General features: G+C 35.4%; 1 protein-coding gene across 1 annotated transcript in view; it reads right to left on the bottom strand.

Annotated features, from left to right (window-relative positions):
- The window catches only part of LOC126971449 (cysteine dioxygenase), a 37993-nt gene that overhangs the window by 13198 nt on the left and 3788 nt on the right, over positions 1 to 21007 (bottom strand). The window contains exons 2-3 of the mRNA XM_050817770.1: positions 10299 to 10403; positions 8882 to 9031 (exon numbers count right to left, since the gene is read on the bottom strand). Of these exons, the coding sequence (XP_050673727.1) occupies positions 8882 to 9031; positions 10299 to 10399 (251 nt within the window). The 5' untranslated portion in view covers positions 10400 to 10403. The remainder of the gene's footprint in view (positions 1 to 8881; positions 9032 to 10298; positions 10404 to 21007) is intronic.

Here is a 21007-nt window from a genome sequence, read left to right on the forward strand (position 1 = left end):
ATAACCTGCTCAATCCAATTGCGTCCATCAATAATGGTACAAATTTAATTTATATATTTAATCCCAGAAGTGAGGCTTATCATTTAAAAAAACAAACTGTCTATAAAAGTTTTCGCTTAAACGGGAATGTACATATATTAGGTGGGGAAAACGAACTTTTATTTACCACCTTAGCGCACAGAACTATGCAAACGTTATTTCATTTTAGTTAATAGAACAGCTAAGATTAAGGATTATAGCTTTTTTTATTACGGCAACTATTAGATGCTTGTGTGAGTAGAATCTTGACACTCAATGGCATCTTTCAAATTTTGTAACATGGGCTTCGTGCTATTTTACATGGAAAATAATAAAATACAAAATAATTACTGGTGATATGTGATCCTTGTGTCTTTCTTATTTATTCTAGTATTATTTTTACAAACTTTTACTACGCAACCCGGCATTTTAGTTTCAATTATTAGCAAAGTTTAACAGAACATGTAACACGTCAACGTCACACAGTGTTCGAGACTGTCGCACTTTGCGGCTACGCCTGCGGCATCTAGTTGGAACACAGCGGAGACCAAACCTTAATCTAAGTGGAAGAACTATTTCAAATCTCTTCTTTTTATCTTTATCTTCTGCTTCTTCAAATTTACAAAAAAAAGCGTCAGTGTCAATAATTTGCAAAATATTTGAGTTTAAAAATATCTATTTTTTTTATGGAATAGGAGGACAAACGAGCGTACGGGTCACCTGGTGTTAAGTGATCACCGCCGCCCACATTCTCTTGCAACACCAGAGGAATCACAAGAGCGTTGCCGGCCTTTAAGGAAGGTGTACGCGCTTTTTTGAAGGTACACATGTCGTATCGGCCCGGAAACACCGCACAAGGAAGCTCATTCCACAGCTATAATACAGATCTCCAAAGTACCAAAATTGCTGTTTCTAGTAATAAAAGTTAACCAAATAGCTCTACATCTTAATTATAAAATTTTTGAAGCAGAGTTACTTTTATTGCAGCTTCTTGCGCTGGGAAATGACTCTTCTGGATATGACTTAAGATAAGACATAGAGACTACGCCATTTAATTTTATATGGCTAGGTTTGCTACTATATGGATTGGATGGAGCACGTTACAAACTAATAACTATGTAATATTAAGGCCATTGTAAAATACGCCATTGATTAAAAAAAATGGCCGTTGTGGCTCTTGTATGTTCTTCTCACGAGCTCTACTTTTTCCGAACATATGGTAGATTCAGTAATTTAAAAGAAATATTTATAGTCTATTTGACTTTGACTTTATGACCTTTAATGTTGATTGTATATTATTGTAAATAACGCAATTAATAATAATTAATACTGTAATAAATTATAAATTTCAAAACATACATACAGCTTGTCATATAAATACTTATAATAAATTTATATAAGCTACAGTGAATCTATGAGTAATGCGTTGGAGATATGCAAAGCCACCGGCCAAAGCTAGTGATAAATGATAAGTTCAACTGACGACACAGGCATGATATCAGTGAAAACGCCCTCGAGGTTGCAATAAATATAATTCTGCTAAATTATGTCAAAACAATACGTCATATTGTCTTTATCAGAACATTGTAAATTGTTAAGTATGTGTCACCATAGTAAAGAACTTTATTATACACTAACTGTCGTTTTCAATAACGTATCTCTAGTTACGGATACATTGTTATCACCGTTTAATGACAGAATCTTATCTATCCATAGTTACGTCCAATGCTATCTGTCGTTAGGTTATTGATAATATGAAAGTAAGTAACTTTAAAAAAGTATTTTTTTATGGTAGAGGAGAAACGAGTGTACGGGTCACCTACCTGGTGTTAAGTGATCACTGCCGCATTCACACCGCACAAGGAAGCCCTTTCCACGGCTTGGTCGTACGTGGAAGAAAGTTACTGGAAATCCGCACTGTAGAAGAACGCCAGATATCCAGACTGTGGGAATGATATCGTAATTTGTGGCGTGTCGAGCGAAGGTGGAATTGGCGGCAGGAATCAGGTTAAACAGCTCTTCGGAACACTCCCCGTGATAAATGCGGTAGAAGACACACAATGAAGCGACGTCTCTACGCAACGCCAAGAGATCCAGCCGTTCACAGAGCACTGGGTCCTCGACAGTCCGAGCAGCTCTGTGTTGCAAAAATATGGTTGATAATTTTTTCAGAGTTAGTATTTGTCCGCCCTTTTTAAAGTGTCTCTTCACTACTGAATTTTCGTTCTGTCTTGTGCCAATAGAAACATCCAAATGATATGAGTTTTCTCTCTGGCTCGAGTCTCGTGCCAGATTTTGGCGAGACAACACGTCCTGAGGATGCCTCGTGTAGAGGCGAAACACGTGTCGAATTGTTTAAAGACAAATATTGGCGGAATTAACACTAAAGAAAACTCAAATCATTTGGATAATTATGGATTTCCGCAAAGTATACAATAAATTTTCCAATAGATCAGCCAGTCAGCCACTTTGTCAATTCTGGTCCATTCAATTTCAATTCCAATTAATGCCGGCTAGATTATGGATACCACAACGGCGCCTATTTCTTCCGCGAAGTAGTAATGTGTAAGCATTACTTTGTTTCGGTCTGAAGGACGCCGTAGCTAGTGAAATTACTGGGCAAATATGACTTGAGATCTTATGTCTTAAGGTGACGAGCGCAGTTGTAGTGCCGCTCAGAATTTTTTGGGTTTTTTTCAATAATCTTCAGCGGCGCAGACTAAGTATATTAACATTTTAGTAATATTCTTATTAATTTTTTTTTATGGAGGACGAGAACAAACGAGCATGTATGTGATGATGAAGAAACTAACGGTAAGTGATCACCTCAGCCCATGGTCTTGAAACATCAGAGCTGAGGGAATCACAAGAGCGTTGCCGAACTTAAAAACCTTTCCGTTCCGGGAAACTCTGATCGCGCGGTATGCCTCAGATCGACGCTATATTGGCGCTCGCGCAGCGTTCTGTCAATATGTATTATTAATAATAATAATAATTTATTTCTCTTAAAAACATAGTTAACAGCAGCTAGTGGCCGGAGTCACCTTTTAGGCAAATAATGCCTGTGCCAGTTGTCTCCGCTCTTCCTTTTCACATAAGGCCATACAAAATAAACCATCTTATAAACAAAACTAGCGGCCCGCTCCGGCTTCGCACGGGTATAAAATATATACCCTATGTGATTCACTGAAAAAATTATTAAAATCGATTCAGTAGTTTTGATTTACTCATTACTGCCCGTGGCCTGCCTCGAAAATTAGCCATTATTTGTCGTAAAAAGTAAATGACAAAAAAATGTTACTGTGGGATATCCATAAGAGATAGACATATACCATAGCGGAGTTTTCTGTAGACCTTTTCAATGTGTACAATACTTAGGACATTATTTTGATAAATCTCGTAGAGGTCAGCCAATGTTTCCAATGTAAGCGGAAGAAATGTAATTATTGACATGTTGGTCCAACAATCTTTTTGAAATCATCTTCCAATCGTATCGTTTGTCTCCCTCTATTTCTTTTGCCATATCTTGGATACCACTCTATAATGTCTTCTGTCCATTTATCTTGTTTTCTGCTTTCTTTCGTTTTTTCCACACTTTCCATTTTGTTTTCTTTCTTATGTTTGTGATACTTATTTTATCTTGCTTTCTTATTTTGAACATGCTGCGCTCGATCCCATGTTAAGAGTCAACAGTTAAACCCAATCATATGAACTGTAGAATATGTAATGCTGTTTCTATGTAGGTAATCTACAATTGTGTGAATTCAATAATTTTCCTTTGTAGTTTGTGTTACGTGGTTATCACTTATCGTCTCTTAGCGATCCGATGTCAAATGAAGAACAATATTTACACAAGTTCGGAAGATAGCCTTGGTTGACAACAGTCGAACTACTTATGTTTTTAGCATTTTATCAATACTGAAAGTTAATATTCTTGATGAATTAACTTTTTTAATAAAATAAATTTAATAAATAAATAAATAAATTTAAAAAATGCAGTTATTCTCTGTTTCTCATTATGTGGTCTACTGTCAGGACTGTTTTTTATATATCTTTTAAAATATTACAAGTGATTTCTTTTTAGATAATTTCTACGTCTTGATAGGTGAATGAATGATGAATGAGCTGTGTATGCGTATGAAAAAAATTACATATTTCAAGTGTAATGTTACTTACATCTATATATATATATATATAGATGTAAGTAATATAAAGTATAGAGTATAAGTGATGAGTGACTATATACGTGGAAATCTCTTATATATATATATATATATATAGTAGTTACAAGTCTAAGCAGCTTACATTTTTAATGTTTGCTTAGTATCTTGTGGCAATTATTTTGTTTCGAATACAATAAATACCATATTATACATATATAATATGGTAATTTGGAGGGTATGCTAAAAAGTATGATAATTTTTTTATCATAATTAGTCCAATAATTATTGTACTTATTTCAAAATGTAGGTTAAGGTATCTATGCAAATGAGGATTATTGAAATAAATTACTATTATGAGGATAGACACAAGCGAGTATCTTATTCTTAGAAAATGCGTCAATGTCCTTCTAACTCATAGACGCCTAGTAACTTTCGGATAATACAATAGAATCACGGATCTTATATAAATCGACATTAGCCAATGCCGAGTGTTTTCGATATGTTGCGATTATTAACTGACCAATAGGCGTTCAGTACCGCGCACCCGCTGACTTCAATTGATTGAGTGAATTGTTTGCATTGCGAATCTATATATGAGCCACTGACCTGTATAAATAGCACTGGACAGGCTGTTCCATATGTTTGACAGCAAATTTTTTGTGCCTATTTGAAGCGCCACTCCCGAGCGTCCAGAGAACTAATTTTGGCGTATAATACAAATGGCTGCGAAGGAACTTAATATACTCGTACTCTGAAGTATTTTTGCATTTTGAATTAATTTCGTTCGTTTTCCGTGTTATTTATACTTCAAGAATCAACGTTATAAAGTACAGATATTTTTGTAAATAGTTTCCTAGTATTTTCTTTGATTAACGCGAGTGTTACACATTTAATTAAAAATCTTTTAAAGGATTTGATATGTGGCCACCACATACACACAACCAATCTTCTCATACATAAAAATAAATTGCTGTTCGTTAGTCTTGCTAAAAGTCGAGAACGGCTGGACCGATTTGGCTTCTTTTGGTCTTGAATTTTTTGTGGAAGTCCAGGGAAGGCTTAAAATGTGAATAAATATGAAAATTATCGGAATTAAATAAAAATAACAATGTTGTTTGACTCTTCATGTGTCCCCCGTTCCTTCCCACAAGCACACAGCCGGTCTGAGGTTCGAGTCTCCTCAGGAGACACCCCGCGACTGTTGTTGCGTAGTCTTTGCGGTCTCCACGGCCCACGTCCTACTTCGCTGTGAAAGCCAGGGCTAACAGCATAGAGGAGGTTATATATATAAATGAATTGCTGTTCGTTAGTCTCGCTAAAACTCGAGAACGGCTGGAGCGATTTGGCTACTTTTGGTCTTGAATTATTTGTAGAAGTCCAGAGAAGGTTGAATAAATATGAAAATTTTCGGAATTAAATAAAAATAACAACTTTGTTTTTTCTTTCATGTGTCCTCCGTATTTCAGAAATCAAATTGAAAGAATAGTTTAAAATGAATAATTTATTTGAATCTTTGTATCTTTCTAACTTTCTCAGGAGGTAAAAAAACAAACTTAATTTTAGCTTGGTAGATTAACTACAGTTGTTAACTATGATGGCAATACAACGTTTGCTAGGTCAGCTAGTATAATATATAAGTAAGTATGTGGTGGCCACAGATACTTAGGGGAGAAAGTATGATCTGGTTATCAGTTTAGTTATCCAAATGATTTGAGTTTTCTTTAGTGTTAATTCCGCCAATATGTGTCTTTGCCTACTGTTGTTTAAAATCATTTGGATAATTATGGATTTCCGCAAAGTAACGCCTACTTCAATATTTTTTTTTTGTATCAGTTTAGTTAAAAACGTGTCTATTTCGGGGTAAGCATTTACAAGTTATATTTGATACTTGTACGGATGAAGAAGGGTTGACGGCGATACAATATTTTATAAATTGGGACATCAAAGGGGATAAGATTACGTAACTGTTGTTAGGAACACGTACTTATAATTAAGGCGAAGAGTAAGCAGAAAACACGCAAATAAGGTGTTTTAAGACAAGTTTTGTGGTGAAAATATAGCATTTGAAGCTATGAACATTACTTTATCCTGTTACACATACCCTTAAGTCTTACTTGAAGTTTGCTAATGTTTGCTGTTAGTTAAACTTAATACTCCAGAGCTATTATGAATTACCAGTTTTGTTTGCAGTTAAACAAGTTTTTTCTCGGCATGATGCATTTGTTTAGTATACTGCTCTCATAAAAGTTGTTCTTATAGCTTTTACTTTTTTGTGTTGGTATATTTATTAAGATAAGTAATCAATAATGAGGATTGTAAGCAATTAAACTGTTTGCGCCTGTTAAAATGTTAAATTTTCGACGCAAGGATTTTGAAAATATTGGCTTTGTTACATAGGAGCCGTGAACTCATATCGCTCAAGGTCGCCGGCATTTAGTGTCGCCTTAATAAGTGAATTTGCTAGAAACTTGCATAACCATAATCTTAGCACCAGGAACAAACATAAACTAATACTGCCTACTACTCGGCTAAGTTGTGTTAGTAAGTTTCTTGTAAGGGCGATGTATATGCTTATTCATTTCTCATACTTGGAAAGTAATGCTGGCTTGATCTGATTATTGGGTGGACAATGCTGCTTCCCTCCATAGAGAGGGAAAAACTCATACAAATTAGTTCCCACCTAAGGGGCCGGAACGAACTTTAAAAATATAACGGCTGTGAAGAGTTTGATGTAAGAAAGAACTAATTAAAAAAAAATGCTGCGGCCATATGACTTTCTAAACAGCCAGTGTGAACTTAGCGCAAACTTCTTTGAGCGGAATAAACCGCAACAATTACGCGGTAAGTTCCATATTTGAAATTTTAAAAGTCGACATAAATTGGCGAGATACTAATCTGTGCTTAGATAAACAACTAGTTTTATTTTCCGCATATTCGAATTGAAAAATTCCTACTCGGACTATAGCCGATCTCGCTGCGCTCGGCCGTCTAAATATCTCGAGAATTGATTCTTTCGACCCTCAGTTAACAATCGATATTACTATTACAACAAGATCCCAGAAAATGTTTCACAAATGTATTACGAAATTCACAAGAATTGTCATAAAAACGTTTGTGTGGTAAAGGTGTATAACAAAAATGACTTTCTTAATGATACCACAGATTGGGAATGCAGCGACTGCCCTCTCTGTTAAATAATAAGTTTAATTAAGTTAAGCCCTGCACATATTTAAAGTACATGAATTAAGTAGTAAATAGTTGAGTATGTTACAATTTAAAATAAGTCTGTTTAAATCTAATATTTAAAATTCTCGTGTCCCGGTGTTTGTTACCAAGCTCCTCGGAAATCGCTGAACCAATTTGTATGAAATTTTGTGTGCATGTGTAGATCTGAGAATCGGCTCATACCCCTAAATGTTAAGGTTAACCTCTAAATATTTTATTTTTATTTTTAATTTATTATGTTTCAGCATTGAAAAATACATACAACTTCAAATTTTGGTCCTTCTATGATCTACAACAATTTTTGCATTGCAATTTTTATATTATTCTGTTCCATCCACAAATCCGCTATAGGGTTGCAAGATGGCAATTGAATATAATAATTATTGTAGTACGATATAATAATAATAATATTAATATTGACACACCTTTTACACAAATTATCTTGCCCCAAGTTAAGCATATATAGCATGTGTTATGGGTTACAAGACAACGATATATTTAATACAATATACTTACTTAAACATACATAATATTGCATGTTTATATACATCCATGACTCGGGTTACAACATACATATTCATCATATAAATGCTTGCAACTATCGGGAGTTGAACTCGGGACCTCTAGCTTAGTAGGTAGGATCACTAACCACTCGGCTATACAGGGCGTATGATATATTTGGTAGGTCTAAGAATCGGTTACATCTATTTTATATACCCCAAATTTTTTTAATTACTTTATATGGCAATACAACGTTTGCCGGGTCAGCTATTCTAATATATAAAATTCTCATGTCGCGGTGTTTGTATTTAAACTCCTTCGAAACGGCTTGACCGATTCTCATGAAATTTTGAGTGCATATTGGGTAGGTCTGAGAATCGGACAACATCTATTTTTCATCCCCCTAAATGTTAAGGGTGGTCCACGCCAAATTTTTTCTTTTTTTTTTTTTATTTGTTTAATTATGAGTCAGCATTAAAAATACATACAACTTCATATTTTCAACCATCTACGATCAACAGTTACTTTTGTATCGCGATTTCAATATCGGCAATAGGTACAACGTTTGCCGGGTCAGCCAGTAATTATATAAAACTCAAGTTTTTTTTGCAATGCAACACGACATCCATCACGAACATGATGTATCTTCACTAACCAATGAGTGAGAGCTACGTTTGTCCGCCGATAATGATCAAAACCTTATGATAACTTAAAATATAATAATATGATAATCTAAATGATCGGACAGCCTGGAACTAGATTGCGATTATTTTATAGCGATAGAAATGACTGCACAATAATGTATATTTTTATTGAAAAGAGCGCAAAAAGTTCTTGCGCCGCTTCTTCTCTCTCAGAGCGCCATTTGTTTCCGAAGCGGTAGTAGTATCTAGTAGTTATTAGAAATGACATCAAAAAGAATTCTAAAGGAATCAATTTCGAGAAAATAAATGCCTTTTTAAAAAATCACTTACCGATATCGATCGAATTTCGCAAACTTCTTCCAGTCTTTGGGATTAGATTTGTACGCAGCCATAAGTTTCTGTACATGTTGTATATTCACGTAATTATTTTCAAACACCCTGTGTAACTCTTCTATCAGAATCTTCAAGGAAGGTATTTCTCTGAAAATAATATACTTTAAATGAAATGCATTGAGTAAAAATCAGAACAACGACTTAGGGAACGAACTGTCGGATAACGGAAATAATAAATACGTCACATAACGCAGGAATATAAATTTTCCCTAGATTTTCAAAACAAGATCACATCCTCATCGTTCTTGAGTATCACGGTCTATTCTGCCTAAAACCGACAGGCCATACTATATATTTATATATACATGTTAATGAAGTTAACCGCAAGGCATTTGCTCTGGAAACCCAAGCGCTGTTTCGGTCAACGGATCAACCTACGTGTCTTTAAGGGAGAGATTTAGTTCAGATGTGTTTACACCGCGCTTTGAATACAACGCCACGCAATGACAAAGTGTTCAGTGAAAGACTGTCCAAATAACAACATCCTTAAAAAGGATGGAGAGTCATATTTCACTTTAATTAACAAAATTGTGTACCGTTATTAATTATTTTGCTAAATAATTACATTTGAATTACTACAACAAAATACTCGGTTACACCCGAAATACTCTCACACGCTGCAGTACTGGGTGCAAAAAAATCAATACGCAAATAAAGACACAACATTGTAGAGTCGGGAAGCTTTACTTAAATGAAATCACTGACTCCATCTTTAATCAGCTTATTGCGTGCACCGTTTATTATATGTTGTGCATGTGATTTACAAAAGAAGTAATAGTAACTGCGAGACTAATAAGTTATAATTGATATAATATCAACAAAAAATGTCTAGGACTATGCGGGTGCAAATTAGCGTCTCTTCTTCTGAGCGTCCGGCGTCTATCCTTATCTCCCTCTACCTTGTGTGACTGGTTGGCACTTCAAACAATCCTGAGTTACCAACATAAGATAATTTGGAAGCAATCACAACACCATCTTTCTTTACCATGCCGCTTTCAAGCAACTTTCTTTCGTACAACCAAGCTGTGGAATGAGCTTCCTTGATGGCGTTTATAAGACAATACGACATAGGTGCCTTAATAAAATGAGTAATCCTTTCTAAGAGACCGGTAACTCTCCTGTGATTCCTCTGGTGTTGCAAGAGAATATGGGCGGCGGGGATTGACATCAGGTGACCTGTACGGTCCTCTTATCTTTAGGTCAATAGAAGAACGGAATTGTATACGAAACAATTTATTTCTTATTTTGCTAACTGTACTGCTAAAGTTGCAATCGGTACGAGCCGCCATATAAGATTCTTTATTGACTTGATTTATAGGAGAGAAGATTCTAGAATGTGGTTTACTTTACTTACATATCAACTTTTAGTGGTCGCTCTATAGAATAGTTTCCTGACGCCAAACTGTGAACACATTCAGACAACCGGCTTCTACAATTCGCGTTTTCTATCTCCATTTTAACTGAAACAATACAATTTTAGTATTAATACACACACACCCTGCCTATTTAACTTGAACTAACAAATCGATGCATTCATATTATTATCTAGACAATAATGTGTTTTCTGTTTCTGGTTCATGAAAGAGTTCACTATCAGTTAACTTTTGCCATTTGACTCCGTTTGTTTACTGTTTTCTCATTCATAACCAAACCGTGGAGGAACGCCACACATCCATCGGGATTGAATTGTCATCCATACCAGATCAAATACCAGAATTGGTTCCGAAATGATAATAAGTGATGCCACCAGAAGAACTTATGATGTTGAAGCGAGTGGTGCGAGCTTCAGACTCGATTCATATCCCAACTGGGACAGGTTAGGTGGAAGGAGAGCCCTTTCGTGGTTTTATTAAATAATATGGGACTTAAAGTAACTTTTTTCTGTTTTGAGGATAGGTTACATTAATTTGATTTTCAAGAGAATGGTGCGATATCTTTTCATGGTACAAGGGTACAGAGGACATCTCCCAGCCTCCCCCCTTCCCCTTTTACCGCCTTCCACCTGCGATACGATATTTAATTTTTACTTAATTATGTCTAAGTCACACCATCGGGTGGGAATGATGTCCTTGTTTGTGGCGTGTCGAACGAAAGTGGAATTTGGCGGCAGAAATTATATCAAATAGTTTATCGGAACACTTGCGTACTATTTGCGCTAGAAGACACTATGAAATGACGTATCGGTTTTAACTTACACTTACATTTTTCCTCATAGAGAGTGATAAAAAGTAGAGTATCTACGGTGAGAGGAAATAACAAACTCGAGTTCACTATGGATTCAAAAACATTCTCGCCTTTAAAATACTTGTTTGCCCCCTTGATATACAATCGCCTATCACATGAATAGACAGAAACTGTTTGTCTGCCAGTCAGGTCTGCCTATATGTTTGTTCCGGCTTATCTTAATACCAGTTCTGACCCGGCAGCGAATTTACAAAGCCTATCTCTCACTCTCTCTCTTAGCAGTCAATTAGACTCTTATGAGTCTAATTGAGCCAGATATGTTCTAGCCAGAGATGTTCAAATCCGCAATATACATAATTTTCTACAATTAAATACTACGAATTATAAGGCGATTGCGGCATAGAAATGTCATTGCTTGAGGCGGCGACGTGGTGCGGGACGGACGAAACTCGTTCAATAAAATGCTATCAAAAACATAGCTTATAAAAGAACCAAGTCTCGTAACTCACTCAGTTCTTCTCTCGTAAAAAGTTGTGAGATCCAAGTAATACCAAGTCGGTCAATTTATTCAGTCCCAACTTAAGGGTCCTTCTGTCTTATATTATAACATAGTTAGCTAACTTAATATATTATAGTATCAATATTTAAATAAATAGATTAACTTGGCTATCGCATGAAACACGGCGTATGTTTTTTTTTTATTTGACACACAATGTGCTTTACAAATAGTAAATATATAAATTGTTTAGTAGATATTCACGAGCGGCCCCTAGTAATAGTAATTAATCTACATGACCTACATAGGCCACATTCTAAAAAAAATCTTACTTGCCTTGACGACATGTGTTATTAAATTTTCTCATTACTACTATCTCAAGATAATAATAACAAGTGGTAATTCCATAAGCTACTATCAATTATTTCATAATTATTTGCTATCGCAAGATTTCTTGGTTTATAAAGACGGTTTCACACAGGCCGCGTTAATGCTGTTGTGATTAATTTATAGAGAATTTTATATGCCGACGTTCTGTCACGGTCGCCATCTGATATCGGTCGAGGTTCCGTGGGACATGTTAATAAAAGTCATGAGCTGAATAATATACTGCCTTTATTCAATAAAACATTCTATAGATCCTAAACCATCATAGATCGCGTTAAAGAGTGACACGAGAACTCGATCATTTTTATTGCAATAAGGGACGAGGTGAGCAGGACGTTCAGCTGATAGTAATTGATACACCCTGCCCATTACAATGCAGTGCCACTCAGCATTTTTGAAAATCCCAAAAATTCTGAGGCGCACTACAATTGCACTTTACAATTCACTTTTGCCCAGTAATTTCACTAGCTACGGCGCCCTTCAGACCGAAACACAATAATGCTGTAAGCATTACTGGTTTACGGCAGCAAAAGGCGCCGTTGTGGTACCCATAATCTAGCCGGCATCCTGTGCTAAAGAGCCTCCCACTGTTAAAAATTGGAATTATATATAAAAATGAAATTCCATTTTATAATAACAATATAACTACTAGTATCTTTAAAGCTTATGTAATTGTTCTAAGTTTTGTTTCTAATTAATCATCTAGCCAAAGGCACTCATGACACCTCGTTCCCCAATTTTTTTTTGTAGGAGACTGACAAATAGCTTCCCCGATAGTGAGGGAAATAAAGGTTTTGTCTCCCTATCTATATAATATAGCTTTAAGTTCAAGTGATGCGTCACCGGCCTTTGGAGTTAGAGTATGCTCTGAACTAAAGATCCCTAGGTCTGGTTCCGAAAGTTCCAGAAATTCCATAACATTATGCGATTCAGGAAGTTTTCTTGTTAAACACACCGTTAAGAAAATCAGAGAGATTAACATGGTGCTGCTAACATTTCGTATTTTGATTATGACCAGTAGTCACCTAGTAGTATAAACTTGCACAACTCCTAAGCTTCAAAAAACAAACAAAAATTCTAATCTGCAACTTCAAGAATAAAAATCGTTGTCCAAAACGTGTCGTTCGACTGCAGTGTATGTGAACGTACCCTTACAAAGTTATTATTTAGTCGTATTTATGCAAATTCGATATGATATATTCTTAACCAGCGATAACATATTATTGTTTGTTTGTCATGTGACGCAACTTCTATAAAATACGCATTGGATGTAAGTGATTCAATAATAGGTTACAACCGACGATCAAAAAAAGAAGAAGGTTATCAAATAGGTAGTGTGTATGTTTGTTACAGTCGAAAGTTTATGCATCCCCAAATGGAACTGATCATAACCAGGGTGAGAAAACTTATCTGGATTTTAAATCTCTGCGGCACGTTATGAATAGCACAGTCCTTAATAACATATACATCGCTTTGGCTCAATCAGTGATCACCTACTGCATCCTGGTATGGGAAGGCACAACAAAGATTACCCTGTTATAATTGGAAAGAGCTCAAAGATTAGTTCTGAAAGTCATGTACTTCAAACCTTTAAAAATCTCTTGACAAATAGGAAATTTTATGTACTAAACATCATTTTAGCCGTCCACTAGTCACTTCCGCTAGATAAAGCGAAACTGATCAGTAGAAGAAAATATGATGATGTAGCTCCCACCCTTACTGTCCGCACTACTTTTGATGAACAACAGTTTGGCTGTTAGCGTACTTATATAATAAAATAAATCATGACCTAAAAATATATCCTATGACATAACATCTTTGCAGAAAAGCTTTAAATCGTTGGCTAACTTGTCTTGCTTATGATGAAGTGGAAAATCTTCTGATCAGACTGACAAGACAAGCACACGCAGTCTGTAGATGGAAGTTGAAACCCAATTAAAAGTCCATACTCAAACCCACATGCACGCACTCACATACACACACATCTAGTTTTCAGATATGTTTTATTTGTGCGATACTTGTAAAATTTTGTCTTTAATCATTTTTGTTCATTTCTCTATTGTTTATCAAGTACTTTATTACAAGCATGTGGGTACATAACCCACTAATGAAGTTGCGAGATATTCCCGAAATAAGTGTCCTAACTCAACTTGCTGGGAAGTCTCAACCACTAAAATGTATATGCAATCTTTGAAGTAAACGAAATTTATTTAAAAAAAATTGTAATAAAAAAAAGTTGTATTGGCTGCAAGAGACCCTATTTCTTTAATTGATTTTGCGGAGTGAGCATTCTGTACTTCTACTATTACATATTCTTTGGCACTGTTTGCAATTTTTCGACTTTAAAGATTATTGTGCTATTATTAAAGTGTTTATACACTACTACTGCGGCTATTCCCAATATTTAGTCTATCTCTTACTTGAGATAAAAATCGTAACTATCGTTGAAATTTTTGTCCCAATAAACTTATCGACGGTAACTCACCTTATCCGTACAGGCCGTCTGTCAATGGGATGACGTATAGCTTACGATAGAATGTTATATGGAAATTGCAATTCACGCGTCCCAATATAAGGCGATAAGAATGACTTATCAAGTATTATGGGACAGCTTCAGATTATTGACAGCTAATTAATGACAGTAGAAGGTAGTTGTTTATCTCTATTTGTAGATATTATATTCGGAACGGCCGAAAATTAATGGTTTGAGGATTATAATAAAGTCATATAAAAACTTAAGATAACTGGAGATACATATAAATACTAGAAGCTTTATAACGTAAGGCTCGCGGAAATATCAATACCTTTTCGATACAAATAAAAACCTTGAAGTCCTTGTAAAGGTAATGTGATTCATTAAAAGGAACTTATGACCATTTACTTGTCATAAATATTCTGTAAAATATTCTTAAGAATCGGTCAGCCAACTAAAGGCTAGAACACACTTACAAATACTGTAGATACTTACTTAATTTTTAAATCGAACTTTCCTTAGTCTAATTATTTTATTTATCGGGCATATTCGGGTCGAGTTGATAAAAAAGGATGTCGAATAATTAAAATGAAAGGACAAAAAAATATGGATCGATTTGACGGAGTATTAGCACTTATATCTTCAATCTAGATGATTTATTTCATAGACCAAAATTTGCCTAAGTATTTTTAACACAATTATAATTTCAAGTAAATATTTAACCATGACGCCGTAGAGACATCTCAATGAAATTACCAACTTTTAAACGTCAAGGCTAAATTGTTGTCCCCAAACTTTAGACTAGACAGTAGTCTATAATAATTTTATTTTTTAATGAAAATAAGGGATGAGACGAGCAGGACGTTCAGCTATTGTTAATTCTGAGCCTTCCCAAAAATTCTGAGCGTCACTACAATTGCGCAGATGTTAAGTCTCATTTACCCAGTAATTTCACTAGCTGCGGCGCCCTTCAGACCGAAACACATTAATGCTCACACATTACTGCTTCACGGCAGAAATAGCCGCCGTTGTGGTTCCCATAATCTAGCCGGCATCCTGTGCAAAGGAGCCTCCCACTGGTGAATATTTTAATCACATAAATCCGCAGATATTTCACATTTTGACTCCCCACATAGCCACGCAACGCTTAAGCGAATTTATTATTATTAATAATCAACCGATCGGCAATGAGATGAGATGAGAGAAAATACAATTATTTTCTCTGTTAACTGGTAGAAGTTTGAAAGATATTACCACACAGATAGCCACACTGTTTCAATCTCTTTGTCAATACCATCTTAGTAGTTATAAATAGCTTGACTTGAGTATAATATTTTTGTTTCTTTTATCTGGGGGCTGTTAAGGGTCGAAGCCGTTGGGGTGAGCAAGCAGGGGTCAGATCCCTCTTTTTAATTAAAATATTACACTTATATCACGTCAAATTTCTTATAGCTCATTGTGCAGTTTTATCTCATTGTGCAGTTTTATCTCATTGTGCAGTTTTAGCTCATTGTGCAGTTTTCCTTAAAGAATTCTATCTTCTATAGGATACTAGGGGTAGCTCCATATATATTAGTTATATCTAAAATATGTTTGAAAATTTATTGAAGTAGGCGTTACTTTGCGGAAATCCATAATTATACAAATGATTTAAGTTGTCTTTAGTGTTAATTCCGCCAATATTTGTTTTTAAACAATTCGACACGTGTTTCGCCTCTACACGAGGCATCCTCAGGACGTGTTGTCTCGCCAAAATCTGGTACGAGACTAAATCATATGAGCCGGAAGCCGCTGTTTTATACCCTCGTCCCATGAAATGACGCGCTGTGATTGGTCGGCTGTTGTGACGTATTACCCCCGGATGAGATACGTAACAAAGGTGATGGGGCAAAATTTTAATACTAACTTAATATTAACTACTTTATTTTGCCTCGTGTAAAGGCGGAACACGTGTCGAATTCGTTAAAAACAAATATTGGCGGAATTAACACTAAGGAAAACTTAAATCATTTGTATTAATATGTTTATTGTGTCTGTTATTAACCGACACGTGTCTTGATTGATTGAGATGACTTTTTCGAAGGTACTCATGTCGTATCGTCCTGGAATTACCGCACAAGGAAGCTCATTCCACAGCTTTGTAGTACGTGGAAGAAAGCTCCTTGCAAACCGCACTGTGGAGGACCACCACAAATCCAGATGATGGGGATTGATATCCTACTTTGTGGCGTGTCGTGCGAAGGTGGAATTCGGCGGCAGGAATCAGGTGAAACAGCTCTTCGATATTTTTTTTTATAAATAAATCTATTTAATCATAAATATATGCACAGTTGGTACTTAAATTTTACATCTCGCCAAACTGTTGCAACAGTTTGTTGGCGAGTTTACGCTCTTAGACAATATTATACTATTGTGCATCTATAATAAATTATGCCTAATTTATTCGTTATATTATACACTATTACTAATACACATATAAGATTACACACATATCATTACTTAGTTATCAATACATAATATTCCTAAAAACATATTAAAATCTTACCTGTATACATATAACTAAACTATACTACTTTAAATATTAAGGCTTATGTGGAGACGTTAAGAAAGTGCTCTTTTAATTTTTTCTTAAGTACTACTCTACAGTCTTTTTTATCCTCTCTTAAGAGAGGTTAACCATTCTATACTATTAAAAATTTTTGGCACAACATATTCCCTTAATCTTTCCCCATAGTAGTTACATATTTTTGGTATTATATATATATTCCTGATATTCTTTCTCAAATTTTCCCTCAGATTAACAGGGTTTTTAAATCTATTTGAGTAATAATTTTCTTTTGTTATTAAATAGTTTACTTTGTTAGTTACTGGCAGTATTTTTAAGTCTTTAAATATATTGTCATAATTTTTTCCGTATTTTTCCTTTTCCTTGCTTCCAATTATTAGTTTTAATAGTCTAATTTGAATTTTTTCAATCTCGTTTAAGTAAGTCTTAAACGTTTTACCGTAAATATTTAGACCATAGCTTAAGACTGAATCAGCTAGTGCATAATATACTACCAGTTTTGTATGTTTGTTCAGCACGGGCTCGAGATGATAGAACTGCCCTAGAACCGACCGTAGTTTATTGCATACCGCTGTCACATGTGTTTTGAAATTGAAGTTACAATCGATATGCAATCCCAAATACTTATAATTTTCTACATATTGAATATAGCTACATGCGCACGCATATTTATCTCTGTGTAGGCAGTCGTAGCTATGCCCCAATATACCAATATCCTTGTATTGGACTGTCTTAGCGCGTCTGTTATATGGCGAGTAAATATGCATGCATTTTGTTTTGTCCATATTAATAATAATGCTATTATCGTGTGCCCATTTAGTTAGGCTTTCAAAATCTATTTGGATATTATCACGCGCCTCTTCCACGTCGTTAGACGCGTATAGCAAGCACATGTCATCTGCATACATAAATACTCGACATGTCTTAATCACATTAACTGCACTATTAACAAGCATTAAATATCCCACTGGTCCATATATCGAGCCAGTCGGTACTCCTAAGTTTACCTGACTAGTATCAAATAAGTCTTTACGAGAAACGAAATGTAAACAACTAAAAAGTCCCGACTTTTATCGAAATGTCAGACTTTTGTAAGGAATTTTCAAATTTATAAATATTAACCCTACTCGTGATACATAATATGAGTGGTCTCGGACACTGCACCCGCGGTTAGGTTCCAAATACTTAGCTTTAATCTCAACTCTTCGCGTTGCGTTATATCATATCGATTTATTTTTTTATCAGTTATTTATTTACAGCACTAAATCAACATTCGGCATAATATGAAGATGGAAACGGTATTAAAAGTTATCTTGTACATTCTTTGAATTTGCCTTTTTTTTGAGTCCATTTTAAAATTGCCCACCTGTGGGGCGTAGGCCACACATTGAAACACTGATATATATATATATATGAATATGGATGTTTGTTTCCGAGTCATGGATGTTTAAATGTATTTATGTATGTTTATATGAATTTATGTATGTTTAAGTAAGTATATTGTATTAAATATATCATTGTCTTGTAACCCATAACACCGGCTATATATGCTTAACTTGGGGCAAGATAATTTGTGTGAAAAGTGTGTCAATATATATTATATATATATTCACCATTATTATGATTATGTGGGTCATCGGTATAAGCCCATTGGGCCCAAGAGTGGCTATTTTCAATATTCTTTATTTTCTTACACGTTTTATATAAGGTTTATGTGTTTATGTGTCTATGCACGGACTAGTAAAAAAATAAGGACTCCGTGTCACCTTACATAACAGTGTAGCACCAAAACAAGCCGGTAAGCGTTTAAATACATAGCCCTACGCACACACTTACACTACTACAGGCCGATAGGCGGCCATTATGAGAATTGTTATCGTCTGTGACAGATCAGTTTGCGTCTCAATAAAATATTTTAAAAATGCCGTTGTGCATTGTGAAAAAGTTTAAAAACAATACTATGTAATTTAAATTTAATGTATTTGTGGCCATATAATATAATTATTTAAGGGAGAAAAAATTTACTCGTCCGTTGTGTCTATGATTCTTTCATGAATGTTACAATCCACTTCAATTTACACGTGTCAAGGAACGATAACAATAATAGGCTAGTTCGTCAACAAGTTTAAAACGTTCTAGATAAAGCTTTTAAAAATAATTAGCGATGTATTATTCGACACAGAATGCCGTCTAGAAAAATATATACAAAGTATGTATTAGCACATAAAACATTGGAATTGTTATTAGCATAATATTAAGATGTAAAAAAGTTGCCAGCCTTTAAGAAAGGTGTACGCACTTTTTAAACATACCGTACCTAAAGGGTAAAAACGATTACTAAGATTGCGCTGTGCGTCTGTCATCAGGCAGTATTTCATGAACCGAGGGAGTTAGACGGTTGAAATTTTCAAAGATGATGTATTTCTGTTGCCGGTATAAAAAAAAAGAATGATACAAATATCTAAGGGGGCTTCCATACAACAAACGTGATATCGCCCAATTTTTTAACATGTCCAAGTTACCCAAATTTCAGAACTCTATCTTTTTTTTATGAAAATAAGGGATGACACGAGCAGGATGGTAATTTATACGCCTTGCCCATTACAATGCAGTGCCGCTCAGGATTATTAAAACACCCAAAAATTCTGAGCGGCACTGCAACTGCACTCGTCAGCTTGAGACATAAGTTGTTAATTTTCATTTGCCTAGTAATTTTACTATCTACGGTGCCCTTCAGACCGAAACACAGTGATGCTTACACATTACTGTTTCACGGCAGAAAGGCGTGGTTATGGTTCCCATAATCTGGCCGGCATCCGTTGCAAAAAAGCCTCCCACTGGTAAAAGGTATCTCTATCATTTATAATTTCAATTCTAGAGACATCCAAACACTTGAAAGAATAAATTCCAGTTGGAAAATAAATTGCGTAAATTTTTCAGAAGTTATAAATTTAAGTTTAAATAATATATTATTTTTATAAACATTTTTGGCTTCGAGAAGCCCTTGTGCATATGCTTAACAAAATCACGCAATAAAAGGAATAGTACGTTGTTTACCATTGGAGCAAACAACCATTTTAAAGGCGTTAGTGTTTTTTTTAATCCAGAGAATTGTAGTGTTTTAGCGTAGATTCTAAGCCTTAGAACCCCGAGAGTAAAGATTCTAAGTTACAATCCGGAACATTGAGCTGAGCGGAAAATCTTAGAGTAGAATTGATTCTAAAATACAATTCTGAGTGCAGCCAGATAATCAAAGTACATGTTCACTTAAGCATCAAATTGAATGGACTCATGGATGAAATTATCAAAATGCTTTCACAATATATGTTGACAAGATTTTTTGCGAACGAGCGTACGGGTCACGGGTGATGTTAAGTGATCACCACCTCCCACATCCTTTTGCAACGTCGGAGGAATCACAAGAGTTGAAAGCCCTTTAATCATTCTGGAAGTACCGCACAAGGAAGCCCATTCCACAGCTTTGAAGTACGAATAAAGCTTGGAAGGAAGGAGGAATGTAGGAAGAAAGCTCCTTGAAAACCGCACTGTGGAGGACCGCCATCCACGACATATCCAGATGGTGGAGATGATATCCTAATTTGTGGCGTATCGTGCGAAGGTGGAATTCGGCGGCAGGAATCAGGTTAAACAGCTCTTCGGAACACTCCCCGTGATAAATGCAGTAGAAGACACACAATGAAGCGATATCTCTACGCAACGCCAAGTTATCCAGTCGTTCACAGAGTACTGGGTCCCCGTCCCCAAATGGTTCGAGCTGATACTGGGGTGCGAGACTAGAAAGCAATAATCCATATGTGGCCGGACCTGCGCTTTGTAGAGCGCTAGAACGTAGGATGGCTTGAATTTTGTAGGTAAAGACTTTGTATCACATTTTTAGCGTTCTCTATGGTTAAAATAATACTTTCACTGTCACTAGTTCAACTATATATACTTACG

The sequence above is a fragment of the Leptidea sinapis genome, chromosome 23 (genome assembly GCF_905404315.1).
Source record: "Leptidea sinapis chromosome 23, ilLepSina1.1, whole genome shotgun sequence".
Lineage (NCBI taxonomy): Eukaryota > Metazoa > Arthropoda > Insecta > Lepidoptera > Pieridae > Leptidea > Leptidea sinapis.